This window comes from Oncorhynchus mykiss, chromosome 17 (assembly GCF_013265735.2).
Source record: "Oncorhynchus mykiss isolate Arlee chromosome 17, USDA_OmykA_1.1, whole genome shotgun sequence".
NCBI classification, from domain to species: domain Eukaryota; kingdom Metazoa; phylum Chordata; class Actinopteri; order Salmoniformes; family Salmonidae; genus Oncorhynchus; species Oncorhynchus mykiss.
This window is the reverse complement of record NC_048581.1, coordinates 77,401,320-77,421,986: the sequence shown is the minus strand read 5'-3', so window position 1 is coordinate 77,421,986 and position 20,667 is coordinate 77,401,320. Positions and strand designations below refer to the sequence as shown.

Here is a 20,667-nt window from a genome sequence, read left to right as displayed (position 1 = left end):
GTGTAGATCAATAGGGAAAACAATACGTTTTTCCATGTAATTTGAAGGCAGTAAAATGTGACGACTGTGCAAGGGGTGTGTATACTTTCACTAACAACAGTATCTAACAGTGGTGTGTGCCATGGGATATGTGTGCCATCTCTGGCCATGACTAACAGAGTACATTCTCAGAATATTTCATTCCATATGCAGACTACGTGATGCTGCTACAGTGTTCTAGATAATGATTCCAGTTAAGACCTACTTTCCTAAGGCGAAGCATTCCAGTTTCACTGATGATCCTTTGGTGACATGAAGTCTTTCTGGGAACTGAACTTCGATCTTTGGCTCATACTCTGCCATTACAGCTGTGTGAGGTGAAAGAAAATCAAATTCATTCAAACCAAGTGAACATTGTGTACTATAATTCTAATTAAATGCAAGACCTGTGGCACAGGACAGGATGGTAGAGGGCAAGCCTGCATGTTGATATGCTTTAGAGCAATACTTTGTTCAGGGGTTGTATGACTTTGGATAACATCTCTGCTCCAGCTCAAATCTTAAGTGGCACACACTGTATAATCAGCAGTAATGAGGTTGAGGTGAATCTCCCTGTGCAGAAGTTTGTGTGCATGTGCGTTTGCATGCATGCATGTATGCATGCATGCATGCATGTATGTATGTGTGCGTGTGTGTATGTATGTATGTACAGTGGGGCAAAAAAGTATTTAGTCAGCCACCAATTGTGCAAGTTCTCCCACTTAAAAAGATGAGAGAGGCCTGTTATTTTCATCATAGGTACACTTCAACTATGACAGACAAAATGAGAAAAAAAAAATCCAGAAAATCACATTGTAGGATTTTTTATGAATTTATTTGCAAATTATGGTGGAAAATAAGTATTTGGTCAATAACAACAGTTTATATCAATACTTTGTTATTTACCCTTTGTTGGCGATGACAGAGGTCAAACGTTTTCTGTAAGTCTTCACAAGGTTTTCACGCATTGTTGCTGGTATTTTGGCCCATTCCTCCATGCAGATCTCCTCTAAAGCAGTGATGTTTTGGGGCTGTTGCTGGCCAACACGGACGTTCAACTCCCTCCAAAGATTTTCTATGGGTTGAGATCTGGAGACTGGCTAGGCCACTCCAGGACCTTGAAATGCTTCTTACGAAGCCACTCCTTCATTGCCCGGGCGGTGTGTTTGGAATCCTTGTCATGCTGAAAGACCCAGCCATGTTTCATCTTCAATGCCCTCGCTGATGGAAGGAGGTTTTCACTCAAAATCTTACGATATATGGCCCCATTCATTCTTTCCTTTACACGGATCAGTCGTCCTGGTCCCTTTGCAGAAAAACAGCCCCAAAGCATGATGTTTCCACCCCCATGCTTCACAGTAGGTATGGTGTTCTTTGGATGCAACTCAGCATTCTTTGTCCTCCAAACACGACGAGTTGAGTTTTTACCAAAAAGTTTACCAATATTTTGGTTTCCTCTGAACATTTGACATTCTCCCAATCTTCTTCTGGATCATCCAAATGCTCTCTAGCAAACTTCAGATGGGCCTGGACATGTACTGGCTTAAGCAGGGGGACACGTCTGGCACTGCAGAATTTGAGTCCCTGATCATTTTGACCCCACGAGTTGAGATCTTGCGTGGAGCCCCAGATCGAGGGAGATTATCAGTGGTCTTGTATGTCTTCCATTTCCTAATAATTGCTCCCACAGTTGATTTCTTCAAACCAAGCTGCTTACCTATTGCAAATTCAGTCTTCCCAGCTTGGTGCAGGTCTACAATTTTGTTTCTGGTGTCCTTTGACAGCTCTTTGGTCTTGGCCATAGTGGAGTTTGGAGGGTGACTGTTTGAGGTTGTGGACAGGTGTCTTTTATATTGATAACAAGTTCAAACAGGTGCCATTAATACAGGTAACGAGTGGAGGACAGAGGAGCCTCTTAAAGAAGAAGTTACAGGTTTGTGAGAGCCAGAAATCTTGCTTGTTTGTAGGTGACCAAATACTTATTTTTCACCATAATTTGCAAATAAATGCATACAAAATCCTACAATGTGATTTTCTGGATTTTTTTTCTCATTTTGTCTGTCATAGTTGAAGTGTACCTATGATGAATATTACAGGCCTCTCTCATCTTTTTAAGTGGGAGAACTTACACAATTGGTGGCTGACTAAATAATTTTTTGCCCCACTGTATGTGTGTGTGTGTGTGTGTGTGTGTGTGCGTATCTGAGTATTGTAAGGGTGATGAGAAGGAGAAGGGATATCTATGGTGTCAGTGCTAATCTGTCTCAGGTCTCACACAGAATCCCCCCTGTTCAGATGAATACGCTCACTAAAAACATATGTATCTCAGAGACATGTAAATAACGTGTGTGTATGTATGTATGTATGTGTGTGTGTGTGTGTGTGTGTGTGTGGCTGCACTCTGCATATGTAAATGTTTAAACGTTTCTTTTCATGCAGAGAAAGAGAGCGAGTTTCAGACCCACAGTATGAATACTGCTCAACCCACTCCTGAGCAGCAGAAAAACAAACAGATGACTGATTTTATCTCCTTAGCTTTCACTCCCCTCAACTGCACAGGCAAGTTCAGCGTGCAGGATAAGCAGGAGCCAGTGGAGCATGCTTACCGTCCCTGCGCAGCTCCACGGGGGTGGGCGAGCTGTAAACGGTGGCGTTGGTCATCATGTTCCTCACCACACACGTGTAGTTCCCCACATCGGAGGCCTCCACTTTGGCTATGTACAGGTTGCCTGTCCTCTGGGAGACGAAGCGGCGGGTATCCTGCAGCAGGAAACTTGGGCGTCCGTTGAAAACCCACGAGTATTTGATCTCTGCAGAGGAAGAGCACAGACAGTAACCGCATAGGATTGTGGGTATTGACAAAGGAAGAGATACATGTTCCAATGACATTCCAAAATCTGCCAGTGTGGTGAAACTAAGAATAGACAAGAGATCAGGTTACATTTGTGTACCTGTACTGTAGCTATAAAAAAGGTGGAGACACAGTAGCTGAGTACAGTTTTCAAATTATAATATCAATGAAACATTGCACTTAGTGTGAGGTGCCAGATATTCCCATATCAGATATGTGCAAACAGTTAATAATTCAATAATGCATCATTCAAATTGTTATGCTTAACATGGCTGAACTTTGCCCTTTTCACATCTCTAAGCATCCCAGAGAGTAAGCAGAGATTTGGATACGCTTTTGAATTACATGTTCAGTTAGCCTCACATATTAAGGGTCAGCATTAAGGGTCAGTACCACAGGCTTGTGCAGATCAAACAGAGGAGTAAGTTCAAAAACAATATCGAGAGAGAGAGAGAGAGAGAAAGAAAGAAAGATGAGAGAGATGAAAGAGAGAAAGAGAGATGACGAGACAGCGACCGAGTCAGAGGGAGAGACAGACAGACAGAGAGAGACAGAGACGGAGACAGAGCGCGAGAGAGAGAGAGGAGGAGAGGGGGCATGTAGCAGCGGGATCTGAAGAAAATAATGTGAAATTAAGAGCTTGTTATTAGAGGTGTGGGGGACAGGGAGGCTAGGATGGGCTGGGGTATTAAAGCCACTCCGTGATCAGAAACACATTACATCCTGCAGTCAGTCTTTTGACTGGACAGTAAAACATAGCATTGCTTCCTTCTGGCAAACAGTGAATTCAAATCATCAGTGGTTCTGCTTACGGGTTGTGGTCTCACAACAATAGATGACTCGCAGGCACATAATCTTATGTTCTCGGACAGAATTCAACTCTGAACACAGACTATTATAGACCACATAATACTGAACACAGACCGTTTTAGACCACATAACACTGATTGATCAAAGTTGCATCAAATTACATGTAATCTTTCTATGTATATAGGTAAATGTATTTCTGTACAAGCATTAACTTGCATTCATCTGGTTTGACATTACTGCAACTTATGGCAGAAAACAAAAAAACATGTTTGCTTGGATGTTGTCAGGTTCTAATCCTCAGAGTAAAAACTCTACGGAGACTAAGAAAGATTAACCAAGTTTATTCTTCCCAGAGGATCAATACAGCTGCATTAGACAATGATATTTCACAAGAGCACTGATATTTAACCCTTCCTCCCCAGCAGATGCATCTCTGTTGCTAGACAGAACCTTAGTGATATCTGTTCCTCCTCACTTCATCTGACCTCTACCCCAAAGTGCTCACTCCTCTTATCAATGCCTGCCACATGTGATGGCTTTCTCTGCACTCAACACGGACTATATACCTTCCTCCTACAGACAACCATTAACTTCTGGTGTAGACCCTCTAAACCTAAGCACTCAATATTTCAATAGGATACCTGCTAATTAAGTAAGTACACAGAATCCATCAATCTAAAATCCACAGCATTGTTTTCCAAAGCGTTGATTCTTTTAACAAACACTCTTATCGAAAGCAACTTACAGCAAGGAGTGCATACATTTCCAAACTGGCCCCCAGTGGGAATTGAACACACAACCCTGGCATTGCAAGCACCATGCTCAACCAACTGAGCCACACGGGACTTCCTTTCAAATCCACCTGAAGACAGAAGCACTGTGTAACAAAATCCAATAAAATGTGTGACAATGGTCTATCTGGAAAAAAAAGCTTGAAAATGTCAAATAAAGAGATGAAGGCATTTTGGGAAAAGGAGGGCAAATTGCAAAACGGTACAGTTCGAATCCCTTGTGGCCATTGATTCATTTAGAAACAGAGTTGAGAGTCTGCTAATCAGCACCACACAGACACGGAGCAGACTCACAGCTGTGCCACGGGATAACGCCCCCCCCCTCCCCGGACACACCAGCCACCAGGAGCCTTTATTACCCACATATACCCAGGCTACACTGAAAAAACCTGCCGCTAGGAAGTGGAGCACCGGAGGCTTTACAGATGACAGCATGGTCGCGGCTCACATGGGGGAAAGTCAGCTTGAGGCCATGACGTGTGAGGGTATGAACTATGGATGTGAAGGTATGAGTTTGGGGAGCGTTCACCTAGAGAAGTGGTGCTGCTACAGTCCAGTAGAAATGATAATAATAGCCAGTCCCACAGGAGAGGAAGAGAGAGGAAACAGGATATGAAAAGACTGAAAGACTAAGAGTAGTGAGAAGAAATAGAAGGCATGAGAACAAAAACATTTAACAGTGTCAGGGACAGATAGTGGGTATGACAGTAAGGAACAATAAGATGTGCAGGGCGTGACTGAGAGTGAAGCAGCATAGAGTCTGTGAGCTTTGAGGATACAAAGCATTATAGTACCTCCATTATGGGGTGGAGGGCCACACAGTAGCACCACTGCCTGGCCTTCTCTCACTGACACTGTGTTCCTGGGCTTTCTGCTGAAATTCTGTAGATCTGTGAGGAGACAAAGACAAAAGGGCTTTTATTAGTTTCAGACTTCTTTAGTACAACAGCCTCTACAGTGCAGTGATATTCTGGAGGACATTTTCATATTGAAGACCATTTTCCTCTCTATGCACTTTTATTATACCTCATCCACTTTAGTTCCCTGCTGATACCAACAGAGACGTGTGAACAGGGAGAGGCGTAAATGCGTAAATACCTTCCTCTAAACTGGATTTACAGATCACTTTCACTTTTCATTAAATGCTACTGCCTTATAAGGAAAAACAAACAGCACTAGGGACCACAAACCTTTGAAAATATCATCCAAATCCCAAGAGGGGACAGGCAAATATCACGAATAATAAAGTCATAACTCATCTCATCCAAGGCTTATCACCATTTAAATGAAAAGATCAAGTATGAACCCCCTACCTGCATGAATATAACAACCCCCTACCACCTGAGATTGGTTATAATTTCCCTAATGTAATGGGTTAGATTGGTTAATTAGCTAAGACTGGCAGTAAACCTGCATTGTAAAGTGAAACAATATAAATCAATGTTCTACTGACACATGAACAGCCAACCAGGTCTACCAATTAGAGATGGGACAACGATAAACAAGCAATCAGCAAAGAAGATCATCTCGGTGGACTTTTATAACTGGGTTACTCTTAGTATCATCTCCAGAGATGTGAATATGTTGATGGATTTTTAGGATAACTTTAGTCTAAAATGATCTATCTTTTCACAAGCTATAGAGGGAGTGAATTTCAACAGTGCATTTGAGTGAGAGGAAGAGAAAAGTAGCCTTCCGTTGTTGAAATGCTCCAGACGATGTGCTCCTCAGGGTGTAACATTAAGCCAGTGTTAAAACCAAGCTACGATTCAGACTTACACTAATCACTCATGGAGCTGCAGGCTTAGTGCATGTCAACATGGCAATTACCCCCAATAATGTCTCTTTTCAAATTAAACCACAGAATGAGAGCAAAAACACTTTTTGTGTTCGTAACCTGAATGATTCGCTTATGCTGTAGTCAATTGTATGTAAAATCACAGCAAATCGCGCCTTCATTCGATGAGAAACAGAATGTGTCTAAGAAGGAGTAGTGGTCTAAATTCACTTGAATTGTTGTTTGTATTAGATAGAGGACTAGATGTACTCACATGCAAACTGCACCTTGGCCTCCCTGCTGAGGATGGTTCCAAAGGTATTGGTAGCAATACACTGGTAAACCCCCCCATGATGTGTTGCATGAGGGTTATTGATCAACAGGTTTCCTTCAACCAGGTTATAGTTCAAATCCATGTCAATCTCTCTCCCATCAACCTTCCATCTGTAGAGCAACACACACAAACACAAGTATTCATCACTATCATGTTTCCATATAACTGATGCGGGAGTTTAGAAAATGGAGACAATATACACCAAAAGGATAAAAAAAGTATTCTCAGTTGAAGATAGAGGGGAAAAAGAGGAAAGGTATAAAAAGTTAAAGGGACAAACACCTACTTATAATATGGGGCTGGGTTCCCCTTTGCTTTACAATTGATGAACACCTTGTTGTCCTCAAACCTCAAGGGGAAAATGCTGTCACTTGGTTCTTGACTGAAGACGGGTCCATGGCGAGGGTTTCTCTCTGAGTGAAAGAGCACAACTGTTTTAGTTTTACCTTGCTGTTGACAACTATGCCTGAATGGTAAAAGCAATTCCCGAGGAGAATTACTGAGGCCAAATGATAAGTTGTATGAACCTAAACCCAATTATGTGCCAAATCGTTTCATTATACATACAGTAGTCTTAGGCAACAAGAATAGTGCCCACAGTGTTGACATGAGCGAGGACAAATACTACACTGACACAAGAGGCCAATTAACTGATTACATTCTCTACACCCTGTAGCTCTGCATGCATATTATGACTCTTCAGTTTACAGAACACACTGACATATCCTAGTGTTTTCCCTCTTTCCATTTGAATTCTAACCAACGTGCAGTCTGTTTTTGGCATACCCATGGCACGCATGGCAGCTCAGTCAGGTCTGTTGTTTTGGTAAGCTGTAGCCAACACACCAATTCAACAGAGTAATTACCCCATGTTAATCTAATTAACTCCACTGAAATGTAGCTATCATTCGCACAATGGTTAAAGTCCCTTCCAACAGAACTAACAGTCTTCACTATTCATACAGTAGGCTACAGTATCATTGTGTAGAGACATACAGTAGGCTACAGTATCCTGGTGTAGAGACATAAAGTAGGCTACAGTATCCCGGTGTAGAGACAAATAGTAGCCTACAGTATCCCGGTGTAGAGACAAAGTAGGCTACAGAATCGCGGTGTAGAGACATACAGTAGGCTACAGTATCCCGGTGCAGAGACATACAGTAGGCTACAGTATCCTGGTATAGAGACATACAGTAGGCTACAGTATCCTGGTGTAGAGACATACAGTAGGCTACAGTATCCTGGTGTAGAGACATAACGTAGTCTAGAGTATCCTAGTGTAGAGCCACACAGTAGGCTACAGTATCCCGGTGTAGAGACACAGTAGGCTACAGTATCGCAGTGTAGAGACATACAGTAGGTTACAGTATCCCGGTGCTGAGACATACAGTGGCCTACAGTATTCGGGTGTAGAGACATACAATAGGGTACAGTATCCTGGTGTAGACACACAGTAGGCTACAGTATCCTGGTGTATACACACACAGTAGGCTACAGTATCCCGGTGTAGAGACATACAGTAGCCTACAGTATCCTGGTGGAGAGACATACAGTAGGCTACAGTATCCTGGTGTAGAGACATAACGTAGTCTAGAGTATCCTAGTGTAGAGCCACACAGTAGGCTACAGTATCCCGGTGTAGAGACAAACAGTAGCCTACAGTATCCCGGTGTAGAGACACAGTAGGCTACAGTATCGCAGTGTAGAGACATACAGTAGGCTACAGTATCCCGGTGTAGAGACATACAGTAGGCTACAGTATCCCGGTGTAGAGACATACAGTAGGTTACAGTATCCCGGTGCTGAGACATACAGTGGCCTACAGTATTCTGGTGTAGAGACATACAATAGGGTACAGTATCCTGGTGTAGACACACACAGTAGGCTACAGTATCCCGGTGTAGAGACATACAGTAGGCTACAGTATCCCGGTGTAGAGACATACAGTAGGCTACAGTATCCTGGAGTAGAGACATACAGTAGGCTACAGTATCCTGGTATAGAGACATACAGTAGGCTACAGTATACTGGTGTAGAGACATACAGTATGGCACAGTATCCTGGTGTTGAAACATAGAGTAGGGTACATTATCCTGGTGTAGAGACATACAGTAGGGTACAGTATCCTGGTGTAGAGACATACAGTAGGGTACACTATCCTGGAGTTGAGACATACAGTAGGGTACAGTATCCTGGTGTTGAGACATACAGTAGGGTGCACTATCCCGGTGTTGAGACATACAGTAGGGTACACTATCCTGGTGTTGAGACATACAGTAGGGTACACTATCCTGGTGTTGAGACATACAGTAGGGTACACTATCCTGGTGTTGAGACATACAGTAGGGTACACTATCCTGGTGTTGAGACATACAGTAGGGTACACTATCCTGGTGTTGAGACATACAGTAGGGTACACTATCCTGGTGGCTTTTCACAGCTACAGTCACATTTTCTTATGTCCCCTTTGAAAATCACCTGTTTTTTTTATTTTTATTTAATATGGTCTCTAACCTTGACGACTAGGACAAAGAGAAGTAGTCCCTCCCGCATCATCACCCTAATGAGAGTTTGGGGGAGAAGCATCGCCTAAGGTGAAGGCCTCCTTTTTTTTACCAGCCTCGAAGGGAGGTGCTTCATTTCCCGATGTACTTTAAATGAAATAAATTAATGAACCTTTTATAGCTGGGCTATTCGACCTGGGAAAAGCTTCATGTAAGTTTGAGAGAAGTCACCCTGGCTGGCAGTCACCCTCCTCAAACTAAACATGCACACTGAATATCAATTATACATGCATGTATGTAAATGCAAGCTCAATGATGGGAAAATACATAAACTTTGACTTCTTAACATTCCATCACCCCCCCTCCTCATTCCGTCACCCCCTCCTCCACATTCCGTCACCCCCTCCTCCTCATTCCGTCACCCCCTCCTCCTCATTCCGTCACCCCCTCCTCCACATTCCGTCACCCCCTCCTCCTCATTCCGTCACCCCCTCCTCCTCATTCCGTCACCCCCTCCTCCTCATTCCGTCACCCCCTCCTCCTCATTCCGTCACCCCCTCCTCCTCATTCCGTCACCCCCTCCTCCTCATTCTGTCACCCCCCTCCACATTCCGTCACCCCCTCCTCATTTTCTTACCCTCTCCTCATTCTGTTACCTCGTCCTCATTCTCTGTTTCCCTTTCCGGGCTGCCTAGATCCATAGGTGTCCCTGAGAAAGTGCTGACTTAAGACAAAATGCTAAATCAATGGAGATGGAAGAATAGGAAACAACACAATGGCCACCTTCTCCATACACTGTATAAATGTAAATACATTTGTCTGATGACTTGTAAACATTTGGCTTGACTTCCATTTATATCTGTCAGGAATGCCTGTCAACTTCAAATCCCTCCTATTTCTGTAGATAGTTCATAATACGCTAACAGTATTATGACATAACTGTGTGGGAGATTCTCGGCTCTATTGAAACTCCAGAGCTCTGCCTTTACCAGGTCACTCAGGTGTATGGAATAGGAATTCAGGTTAGCAATTGGGACCTTCCAGTTAGTTGTGTGTTGAGTGTTTTGGCAGAGGGCGAGATATAGAAGGATAAGGAAGTGTTAATCCCATTGTACAAGGAGATACAGTACCGGTAAAAAGTGAGACATATGACATGAGAAATACAACATATATTAGCAGCATAGAAACCATTGTGAGTTAATCACAAACTTTACAACTTTCACTTCAAGTTTGACACATGATAAAAAATAAAAAAAATTAACCAATGTTTAGAAACGGTATAATCTTTTCAAATTATATCATAAAAAAGACTGGTGGAGTTGTCACACATGCAGCTAACCAAAATATATGGAAATATCTGCTCTATCCAAAATTACAACTAACTAATTGCAGCATTACTGCAACAAATGGAAGGGGCAAGCGGAAGGAGGAGAAAGTAAGGAACTTTTGATTTAAGGACTAAAAAATTGACAGCTGTGCCATACAGATTGCATAACAGTTGGGAAGAGATTTTTGATGTACCGATTCCATGGCACATGGTTCATGAAATGACACCTAAAACAACGCCAGATTCAAAATTTAGTTTTTCAATTTAAATTATACAAAAATCTTGCAACCAATAGAATGTTATATATATGGAGATAACAACCATCCCAGCTCTGTAGATTTTGCTGTGAAGAGACAGAATCATTAGATAATTTGTTTTGGTACTGTCCATAACTAGCTTGATTTTGGTCGCAGGTTCAGGAATGGCTGAAGAATTTACCTTGAGCTAACTCTGCAAATAGCACTACTGAGTGATTTAAAAAGTCAGTCAATCGATCAGTTATATAACAATACTATTAGCAAAAATGTTTATCTTTAATTTACAATCTGTAGAAACTTTGAGAATAGAAAGGTTCAGAACTTTTGTGAAACACAACAGCACAGTAGAAAAAATATATGGAAATTGAAATCAAAACGGGATGGTCTTCAGAGATAGATTGGAGGGGTTGAGGAATTGGACTAAAAACAAACCTAAGATAACTAATGTAATATATACTGTGTCTGTAATATATATATATAGTATGTCTAAGCTGGAAGTAGAAGCCTAAGTGTTGTTGTCCATTAGTTACTCCAATTCTAACCGATCGCTGCAGCTGTACATAGTCTATTGTTAAATAGCCCACCCAATTTACCTACCTCATCCCCATACTGTTTATATTTATTTACTTTTCTGCTCTTTTGCACACCAGTATCTCTACCTGTACATGACCACCTGATCATTTATCACTCCAGTGTTAATCTACTAAATTGTAATTATTTGCCTACCTCCTCATGCCTTTTGCACACAATGTATATAGACTCTTTTTTTTATTTTTTTCTACTGTGTTATTGACTTGTTAATTGTTTACTCCACGTGTAACTCTGTGTTGTCTGTTCACACTGCTATGCTTTATCTTGGCCAGGTCGCAGTTGTAAATGAGAACTTGTTCTCAACTAGCCTACCTGGTTAAATAAAGGTGAAATAAAAAAATAAAAAATAAAAAATATTATATATATATATATACACATACATATATCCACACACAATAATAATACCAGTGGTAAATCTCTAACAGCATGCATCCTGGGTGAGAATGGCATGATACTTTTTGAAGAGATAAGGAAAGGATAACACAGACATGCAAGAGATGAGTGTGCAGATCAGGTGTGGTATCAACGGCGACTTGGGGGCCATCTTACCAGCAAGGCAGACCTTGAGTGACAGAAGGATTAACAGTTCCCATGGCAACAACATCTTCAATTTCCAAGGTCAAAGATTTTCTTTTCTCCCATCCAATTGCCAGGGAGAGTAGAATATTTCCTGTGTAAACTCTGCTCCTTTTAGCTGTGGAAGGAGAAAAGATGAAATGGGCAATGCGGCAACAATCCTTTTGCAATATACACTGAGCCTGTTGAAAAATGCAACTGGAACTTGAGGAAAATCAGTGAGCCATTAACAATTCATTCATCTAATAAGCAGAGCCAAGAACCTGTGCCTGAGGGGCAGCTAGCAGCTTATCCATGGGAGATGATATTTGGTGTATACATTCTGCTGCTACAATATCTCCCCGGAGCACAAGTCAAGGGAGCGAGAAAAAAGATTCAAGGCTTACAGCAGCAACCGATGAGCAGCACAGCCCCCCTGCCAAAGGCAATGTTTAGATTTCTCTCAAACTATTGTTGGTTCAACACATTTACACTGAAAATAATGTGAAGCATATACAGATCTGCATGCATTTCTCTCCCCATATATCAGTGAAAAGGATGTGCTGGGGAGGTGTTCGATGTGAGACTTTTAAAGGGCAGGGAATAAGACAGTGTGGTGAGACATATTAAATTAAACAGCCCTCTATTGAGAGAACTAGAGAGAGCAATCCACATAGTGGAAAGGCATTCAATCCACTTCAAAACAGAGCGGACACAGACAGAGACGATATCCTCTATGAATCATGAGGGAACTGTTACTGCTGTGAATTCTATAAGCAAAGTCTTGCTGCTATACACATTACATTTACAGGCTCTGATCAGCAGTTCCAGACAGAGGGTCAGGTATCAATAACAATAGTCATTATATTGTGCCGGTATCAGGTATTTATTTACCAGAGTATTGATAGGCCTAATGGGAGATGTTTGAATGGGAGACGTTTGAATGAATATTGTTATTGTAATATTGAGATTGAGTTTATTTTTTATAGGAACAGTGCACATTAATCAACATTTCAGTAAAATTGCCGGTTTTAGCCAGCCGGCTAATTTTCAATCGCAGTCCCTGGGCAGGTTATTAAAAACAATTACAATAACAATAACAATGCAGACAAACAATGAGCAGTGAGCACAAGCAGAGCAACATAGGACAAGCAACACGTAGCACGCAGAAAGAGCAACATAACACATAAAGCAACAAAACAAAATACAGAAAATAAACACTTTGTTTCCACACCTCACAAGCTACAGACAACATGGAGAGCTGCAATACACAGCTAGGTTCACAAATCTGATTGGCCTTTGGCCATGTATTTATGTTTTTTGTGAAGATGTGATAGGTGGTGCAGTTGTGTGTGTCTGATGGCAGTGTGACATGGGAAGCTCTTACAGAGAAAGAAGATTGCCTGCTTTTCCTTAAGGGAACTATACACTCACCTCTCACGGCAGACCTTGTGGATCTGCTACCATGGGTTTGGGTTAACAAAAGTACTAAGTGGAGGGGGAGGCAGGCCATTTAGGAACTTGAATACAAGACATTCGTCAGTGTATTGCACAAGATTTTCCCAACTCAGAAGCTCGTGGTTTCTGAAGATGTAATAGTGTTGATGGCTATTGGGCTTTCTATCAAGCACTTTAGGAGCCTGTTTGTAGACAGACTGAATGGGTTTTAATTTTGTACAGCAAGCTTAGGCCCAACTAGGCAAGCAATATGTTAAGTGGGGGAGTATCATAGCATTGAACTACAGTTTTGCTATCTGTAGTCGAACAATTTCCAATGAATTGGAAATTAGCTAGGTTGAACTTGGTTATTTTAGTTAGATATTACTGGACTGTTGGAGCGAGGAGCACAAGCGTTTCACTACACCCGCAATAACATTTGCTAAATATGTTTATGCGACCAATAAAATGTGATTTGGTGCAATACATTTCAGAAATAATATATAATATAATCAAATCACATTTTATTTGTGACGTGCGCCGAATACAACAGGTATACCTTACCGTTAAATGCTTACTACAAGACCATTGTTACAAGTACAGAAATCATACAGAAATCATCACCGTATGATGCAAAACGCAGCATCATACAGGTATGATTTCTGTATTTTGAAAGTTACATAATTGAGGTAATATGGACATGTAGGTAGGGGTAAAGTGACTAGACTAGTAGATTATAATGTGTATGTGTGATTTGGATTGATCCCCTCTACCACACGGAAACCCACTAATCTACTGACGGAACGCAAGAGTTGGCTAACAACAGACCTCCATCCTATGCTAGCTTGCTCCTATGCTAGTTTGCTACCGATTTAGCTGTCTAAATCGCCATGACCCCCAACCAACCTCTCCACTCACTGGACCTTTTTGATCACTCGACTAAGCATGCCTCTCCTTAATGTCAATATGCCTTGTCCATTGCTGTTCTGGTTAGTGTTTATTGGCTTATTTCACTGTAGAGCCTCTAGTCCTGCTCATTATACCTTATCCAACCTATTAGTTCCACCACCTACACATGCAATGACATCTCCTGGTTTCAATGATGTTTCTAGAGACAATATCTCTCTCCTCATCACTCAATACCTAGGTTTACCTCCACTGCATTCACATCCTACCTTACCTTTGTCTGTACATTATACCATGATGCTATTTTATCGCCCCCAGAAACCTCCTTTTACTTTCTGTTCCAGACGTTCTAAACAACCAATTCTTATTGCTTTTAGCCGCACCCTTATTCTACTCCTACTCTGTTCCTCTGGCGATGTAGAGGTGAATCCAGGCCCTGCAGTGCCTAGCTCCACTCCTATTCCCCAGGCGCTCTCTTTTGACGACTTCTGTAACCGTAATAGCCTTGGTTTCATGCATGTTAACATTAGAAGCCTCCTCTCTAAGTTTGTTTTATTCACTGCTTTAGCACACTCTGCCAACCCGGATGTTCTAGCTGTGTCTGAATCCTGGCTTAGGAAGACCACCAAAAATTCAGACATTTTAATTCCAAACTACAACATTTTCAGACAAGATAGAACTGCCAAAGGGGGCGGTGTTGCAATCTACTGCAAAGATAGCCTGCAGAGTTCTGTCCTACTATCCAGGCCTGTACCCAAACAATTTGAACTTCTACTTTTAAAAATCCACCTCTCTAAAAACAAGTCTCTCACCGTTGCCGCCTGCTATAGACCACCCTCTGCCCCCAGCTGTGCTCTGGACACCATATGTGAACTGATTGCCCCCCATCTATCTTCAGAGCTCGTGCTGCTAGGCGACCTAAACTGGAACATGCTTAACACCCCAGCCATCCTACAATCTAAACTTGATGGCCTCAACCTCACACAAATTATCAATGAACCTACCAGGTACCTCCCCAAAGCCTTAAACACGGGCACCCTCATAGATATCATCCTAACCAACTTGCCCTCTAAATACACCTCTGCTGTTTTCAACCAAGATCTCAGCGATCACTGCCTCATTGCCTGCATCCGTAATGGGTCAGCGGTCAAACAACCTCCACTCATCACTGTAAAACGCTCCCTGAAACACTTCAGCGAGCAGGCCTTTCTAATCGACCTGGCCGGGGTATCCTGGAAGGATATTGATCTCATCCCGTCAGTAGAGGATGCCTGGATATTTTTAAAAAATGCCTTCCTAACCATCTTAAATAAACATGCCCCATTCAAGAAATTTAGAACCAGGAACAGATATAGCCCTTGGTTCTCCCCAGACCTGACTGCCCTTAACCAACACAAAAACATCCTATGGCGTTCTGCATTAGCATCGAACAGCCCCCGTGATATGCAGCTGTTCAGGGAAGCTAGAAACCATTATACACAGGCAGTTAGAAAAGCCAAGGCTAGCTTTTTCAAGCAGAAATTTGCTTCCTGCAACACTAACTCAAAAAAGTTCTGGGACACTGTAAAGTCCATGGAGAATAAGAACACCTCCTCCCAGCTGCCCACTGCACTGAAGATAGGAAACACTGTCACCACTGATAAATCCACCATAATTGAGAATTTCAATAACCATTTTTCTACGGCTGGCCATGCTTTCCACATGGCTACTCCTACCCCGGTCAACAGCACTGAACCCCCCACAACAACTCGCCCAAGCCTTCCCCATTTCTCCTTCTCCCAAATCTGCTCAGCTGATGTTCTGAATGAGCTGCAAAATCTGGACCCCTACAAATCAGCCGGGCTAGACAATCTGGACCCTTTCTTTCTAAAATTATCTGCCAAAATTGTTGCCACCCCTATTACTAGCCTGTTCAACCTCTCTTTTGTGTCGTCTGAGATTCCCAAAGATTGGAAAGCAGCTGCGGTCATCCCCCTTTTCAAAGGGGGTGACACTCTTGACCCAAACTGCTACAGACCTATATCTATCCTACCATGCCTTTCTAAGGTCTTCGAAAGCCAAGTCAACAAACAGATTACCGACCATTTCGAATCTCACCATACCTTCTCTGCTATGCAATCTGGTTTCAGAGCTGGTCATGGGTGCACCTCAGCCACGCTCAAGGTCCTAAATGATATCTTAACCGCCATCGATAAGAAACATTACTGTGCAGCCGTATTCATTGATCTGGCCAAGGCTTTCGTCTCTGTCAATCACCACATCCTCATCTGCAGACTCGACAGCCTTGGTTTCTCAAATGATTGCCTCGCCTGGTTCACCAACTACTTCTCTGATAGAGTTCAGTGTGTCAAATCGGAGGGTCTGCTGTCCGGACCTCTGGCAGTCTCTAAGGGGGTGCCACAGGGTTCAATTCTTGGACCGACTCTCTTCTCTGTATACATCAATGAGGTCGCTCTTGCTGCTGGTGAGTCTCTGATCCACCTCTACGCAGACGACACCATTCTGTATACTTCTGGCCCTTCTTTGGACACTGTGTTGACAACCCTCCAGGCAAGCTTCAATGCCATACAACTCTCCTTCCGTGGCCTCCAATTGCTCTTAAATACAAGTAAAACTAAATGCATGCTCTTCAACCGATCGCTACCTGTACCTACCCGCCTGTCCAACATTACTACTCTGGACGGCTCTGACTTAGAATACGTGGACAACTACAAATACTTAGGTGTCTGGTTAGATTGTAAACTCTCCTTCCAGACCCATATCAAACATCTCCAATCCAAAGTTAAATCTAGAATTGGCTTCCTATTTCGCAACAAAGCATCCTTCACTCATGCTGCCAAACATACCCTTGTAAAACTGACCATCCTACCAATCCTCGACTTTGGCGATGTCATTTACAAAATAGCCTCCAATACCCTACTCAACAAATTGGATGCAGTCTATCACAGTGCAATCCGTTTTGTCACCAAAGCCCCATATACTACCCACCATTGCGACCTGTACGCTCTCGTTGGCTGGCCCTCGCTTCATACTCGTCGCCAAAACCACTGGCTCCATGTCATCTACAAGACCCTGCTAGGTAAAGTCCCCCCTTATCTCAGCTCGCTGGTCACCATTGCATCTCCCACCTGTAGCACACGCTCCAGCAGGTATATCTCTCTAGTCACCCCCAAAACCAATTCTTTCTTTGGCCGCCACTCCTTCCAGTTCTCTGCTGCCAATGACTGGAACGAACTACAAAAATCTCTGAAACTGGAAACACTTATCTCCCTCACTAGCTTTAAGCACCAACTGTCAGAGCAGCTCACAGATTACTGCACCTGTACATAGCCCACCTATAATTTAGCCCAAACAACTACCTCTTTCCCTACTGTATTTAATTAATTTATTTATTTTGCTCCTTTGCACCCCATTATTTTAATTTCTACTTTGCACATTCTCCCATTGCAAATCTACCATTCCAGTGTTTTACTTGCTATATTGTATTTACTTTGCCACCATGGCCTTTTTTGCCTTTACCTCCCTTATCTCACCTCATTTGCTCACATCGTATATAGACTTGTTTATACTGTATTATTGACTGTATGTTTGTTTCACTCCATGTGTAACTCTGTGTCGTTGTATGTGTCGAACTGCTTTGCTTTATCTTGGCCAGGTCGCAATTGTAAATGAGAACTTGTTCTCAACTTGCCTACCTGGTTAAATAAAGGTGAAATAAAAATAAATAAATAAATAAATAAACAAAAAGTAGCAGCAGCATATGTGAAGAGTGTGAAGGAATGTGAATGTACACTATATATAAAAAAATATGTGGGCACCCCTTCAAATTAGTGGATTTGGCTATTTCAGCCACACCCAATGCTGACAGGTGTATAAAATCAAGCACACAGCCATGCAATCGCCATAGACAAACATTGGCAGTAGAATGGCCTTACTGAAGAGCTCAGTGACATTGAACGTGGCACCGTAATATGATGACACCTTTCCAACAAGTCAGTTTGTAAAATTTCTGCCCTGCTAGAGCTGCCCCGGTCAACTGTAAGTGCTGTTATTGTGAAGTGGAAACGTCAAGGAGCAACAACGCAAAGTGGTAGGCCACACAAGCTCACAGAACGGGACCGCCGAGTGCTGAAGCGTATTACTCATAACAATCGTCTGTCCTAGGTTGCAACACTCACTATTGAGTTCCGAACTGCCTCCGGAAGCAACGTCAGCACAATAAATGTTAAATCGGGAGCTTCAAGAAATGGGTTTCCATGGCCGAGAAGGCGTACACAAGCCTAAGATCACCATGCGCAATGCCAAGCGCCGGCTGGAGTGGTGTAGAGCTCACCGCTGTTGGACACTGGGGCAGTGTGAAACGTGTCCTCTGGAGTGATGAATCACACTTTACCATCTGGCAGTCTGACAGACAAATATTGGTTTGGCGGATGCCAGGAGAATGCTACCTGTCCCAATGTATAGTGCCAACTGTAAAGTTTGGTGGATGAGGAATAATGGTCTGTGGTTGGTTTTCATGGTTCGGGCTAGGCCCCTTAGTTCCAGTGAAGGGAAATCTTAACGCTACAGCATACATTGACATTCTAGATGATTTTGTGCTTCCAACTTTGTGGCAACAGTTTGGGGAAGGCCACTTCCTTTTTCATCATGACAATGTGCAAAAAGCAAGGGCCATACAGAAATCTTTGTGGCAACAGTTTGTCAAGCTCGGTGTGGAAGAAGCAGGTGTATACATACTTTTGGTCATGTAGTGTATGTGTGTGTGTGTGGAGTCAATATGCATGTGTGTTTTGTGTGTGTGTGTCCGTGCGTGTTTGTTTGTATATGTGTGTGTGTGTGTGTTGGAGTGTCAGTGTCAGTGTAGTATGTGTAAGTGTGCGGTTAGATTGCAGTGCGTGTACATCGAGCCTGTGCAAAAAATTATATAAATAGTAATAAAATAAGGTGGTCAATGTAAATAGTCCGGATGGCCATTTGACTAACTGTTCAGCAGTCTTATGGCTTGGGGGTAGAAGCTGTTAAGGAGCCTTTTGCTCCCAGACTTGATGCTCTGGTACTGCTTGCCGTGCGGTAGCAGAGAGAAAAGTCTATGACTTGGGTGGCTAGAGTCTTTGACAATTTTTAGGGTCATCCTCTGACACCACCTGGTATAGAGGTGATGGATGGAAGGAAGCTCGGCCCCAGTGATGTAATGGGCCGTACGCACTACCCTCTGTAGTGCCTTGCGGTCGGATGCCTAGCAGTTGCCATACCAGGCAGTGATGCAATCCGTCAGGATGCTCTCGATGGTACAGCTGTAGAACCTTTTGAGGATCTGAGGTCCCATGCCAAATCATTTCAGCCTCCCGAGGGGGAATAGGCATTGTCGAGCCCTCTTCACAACTTTGTTGGTGTGTTTGGACCATGATGGGTCCTTAGTGAAGTGGACACCAAGGAACTTGTAGCGCTCAACCCGCTCAACTACAGCCCCGTTGATGTGAATGGGGGCGTGCTCCGCAATCCTTTTCCTGTAATTCACTATCAGCTTCTTTGTCTTGCTCACGTTGAGCAGATCTCAGAAGGGATGAGAAGAGAGATTAAATTAGATGAGATTTATTAGGTTCTTTATCTTCTATTCAGAGGGACTTTTCAGCCATCTCCATTGATTTGGTTTCCATTGTTTAACCTCCTGCTTTGTTGTTTGTCATTCTGCCCACAGTCTTGCCATTGGTCTCAATCAACTATGGAGGAATACTTTAAGTCAATAACAGGACATTTGGTTGATGATGACTTCCCTTCGAGTCACAGGGGTCATGTATCTGTCTCATGTAGAAAAACTGACTCTGAAACAGTATACATCTAACAATAGAAGGAACTCACATTTGATTCATTTGAACTAAATGTACTGACTTTTCCCCCTATCCATTGCAATACCATCAGTCTGCAATACCATCAATCTCCAGTCTTTGGTGGGAGTATAAGTACAATTTTATGTTATATTAAGTTTGTGTGAAATGTTTAACTCTGAACCTGCCAGGAATATTTGCCAGCCAACTACCCAAAACGCCTATTTGTAATCAATAAATGATGCATGCCAGTTAATGTGGTGAGTCATTCACAATCAATGTGATCTAAATTCAGACAAGCTTGCCAAAAACTGTCTGAGTGAGATAAGGTGCAACAAATTCACTGACAGTAGTGATGTACATTGGCCAAGAGGGGTCACTCTTCCTTTTGTTCCAAGTACAGTATATCCTACTGTAATGATGTAGAGTCAGGGCCTTAAATACTGTATCATGACTAAATCCATGATCATAATATTTTGGCCATCCAATCATCCCTCAGTTTAGAACGGGCTGGAATGACTCCTCACATTTTCCAACTCCAAGAACTGCTGCATCAAGTAGTGATCATTCTGGTGCTCTTTTCTCTGCATCACCCAGACAGGTGGTGCACATGTTAATGGATGAGTTGATTTAAACCCAAACACACAGTAAAGCACTTTAGGATCCAGCCAAACGTGTTACTGT

The 20,667-nt window shown here is 42.6% G+C and overlaps 1 protein-coding gene across 2 annotated transcripts in view; it reads right to left on the bottom strand.

The window, feature by feature from the left end:
* LOC110494607 (contactin-4) overlaps positions 1–20,667 on the bottom strand; it is a 113,417-nt gene that overhangs the window by 26,715 nt on the left and 66,035 nt on the right. For both annotated transcript variants that reach the window (XM_036950698.1, XM_021569830.2), the window contains 6 exons: positions 11,810–11,954; positions 6,868–6,994; positions 6,522–6,691; positions 5,265–5,360; positions 2,625–2,828; positions 245–347 (listed from right to left, as the gene is read on the bottom strand). In XM_036950698.1, coding sequence (XP_036806593.1) covers positions 245–347; positions 2,625–2,828; positions 5,265–5,360; positions 6,522–6,691; positions 6,868–6,994; positions 11,810–11,864 — 755 coding nt within the window. In that variant the 5' untranslated portion in view covers positions 11,865–11,954. The remainder of the gene's footprint in view (positions 1–244; positions 348–2,624; positions 2,829–5,264; positions 5,361–6,521; positions 6,692–6,867; positions 6,995–11,809; positions 11,955–20,667) is intronic.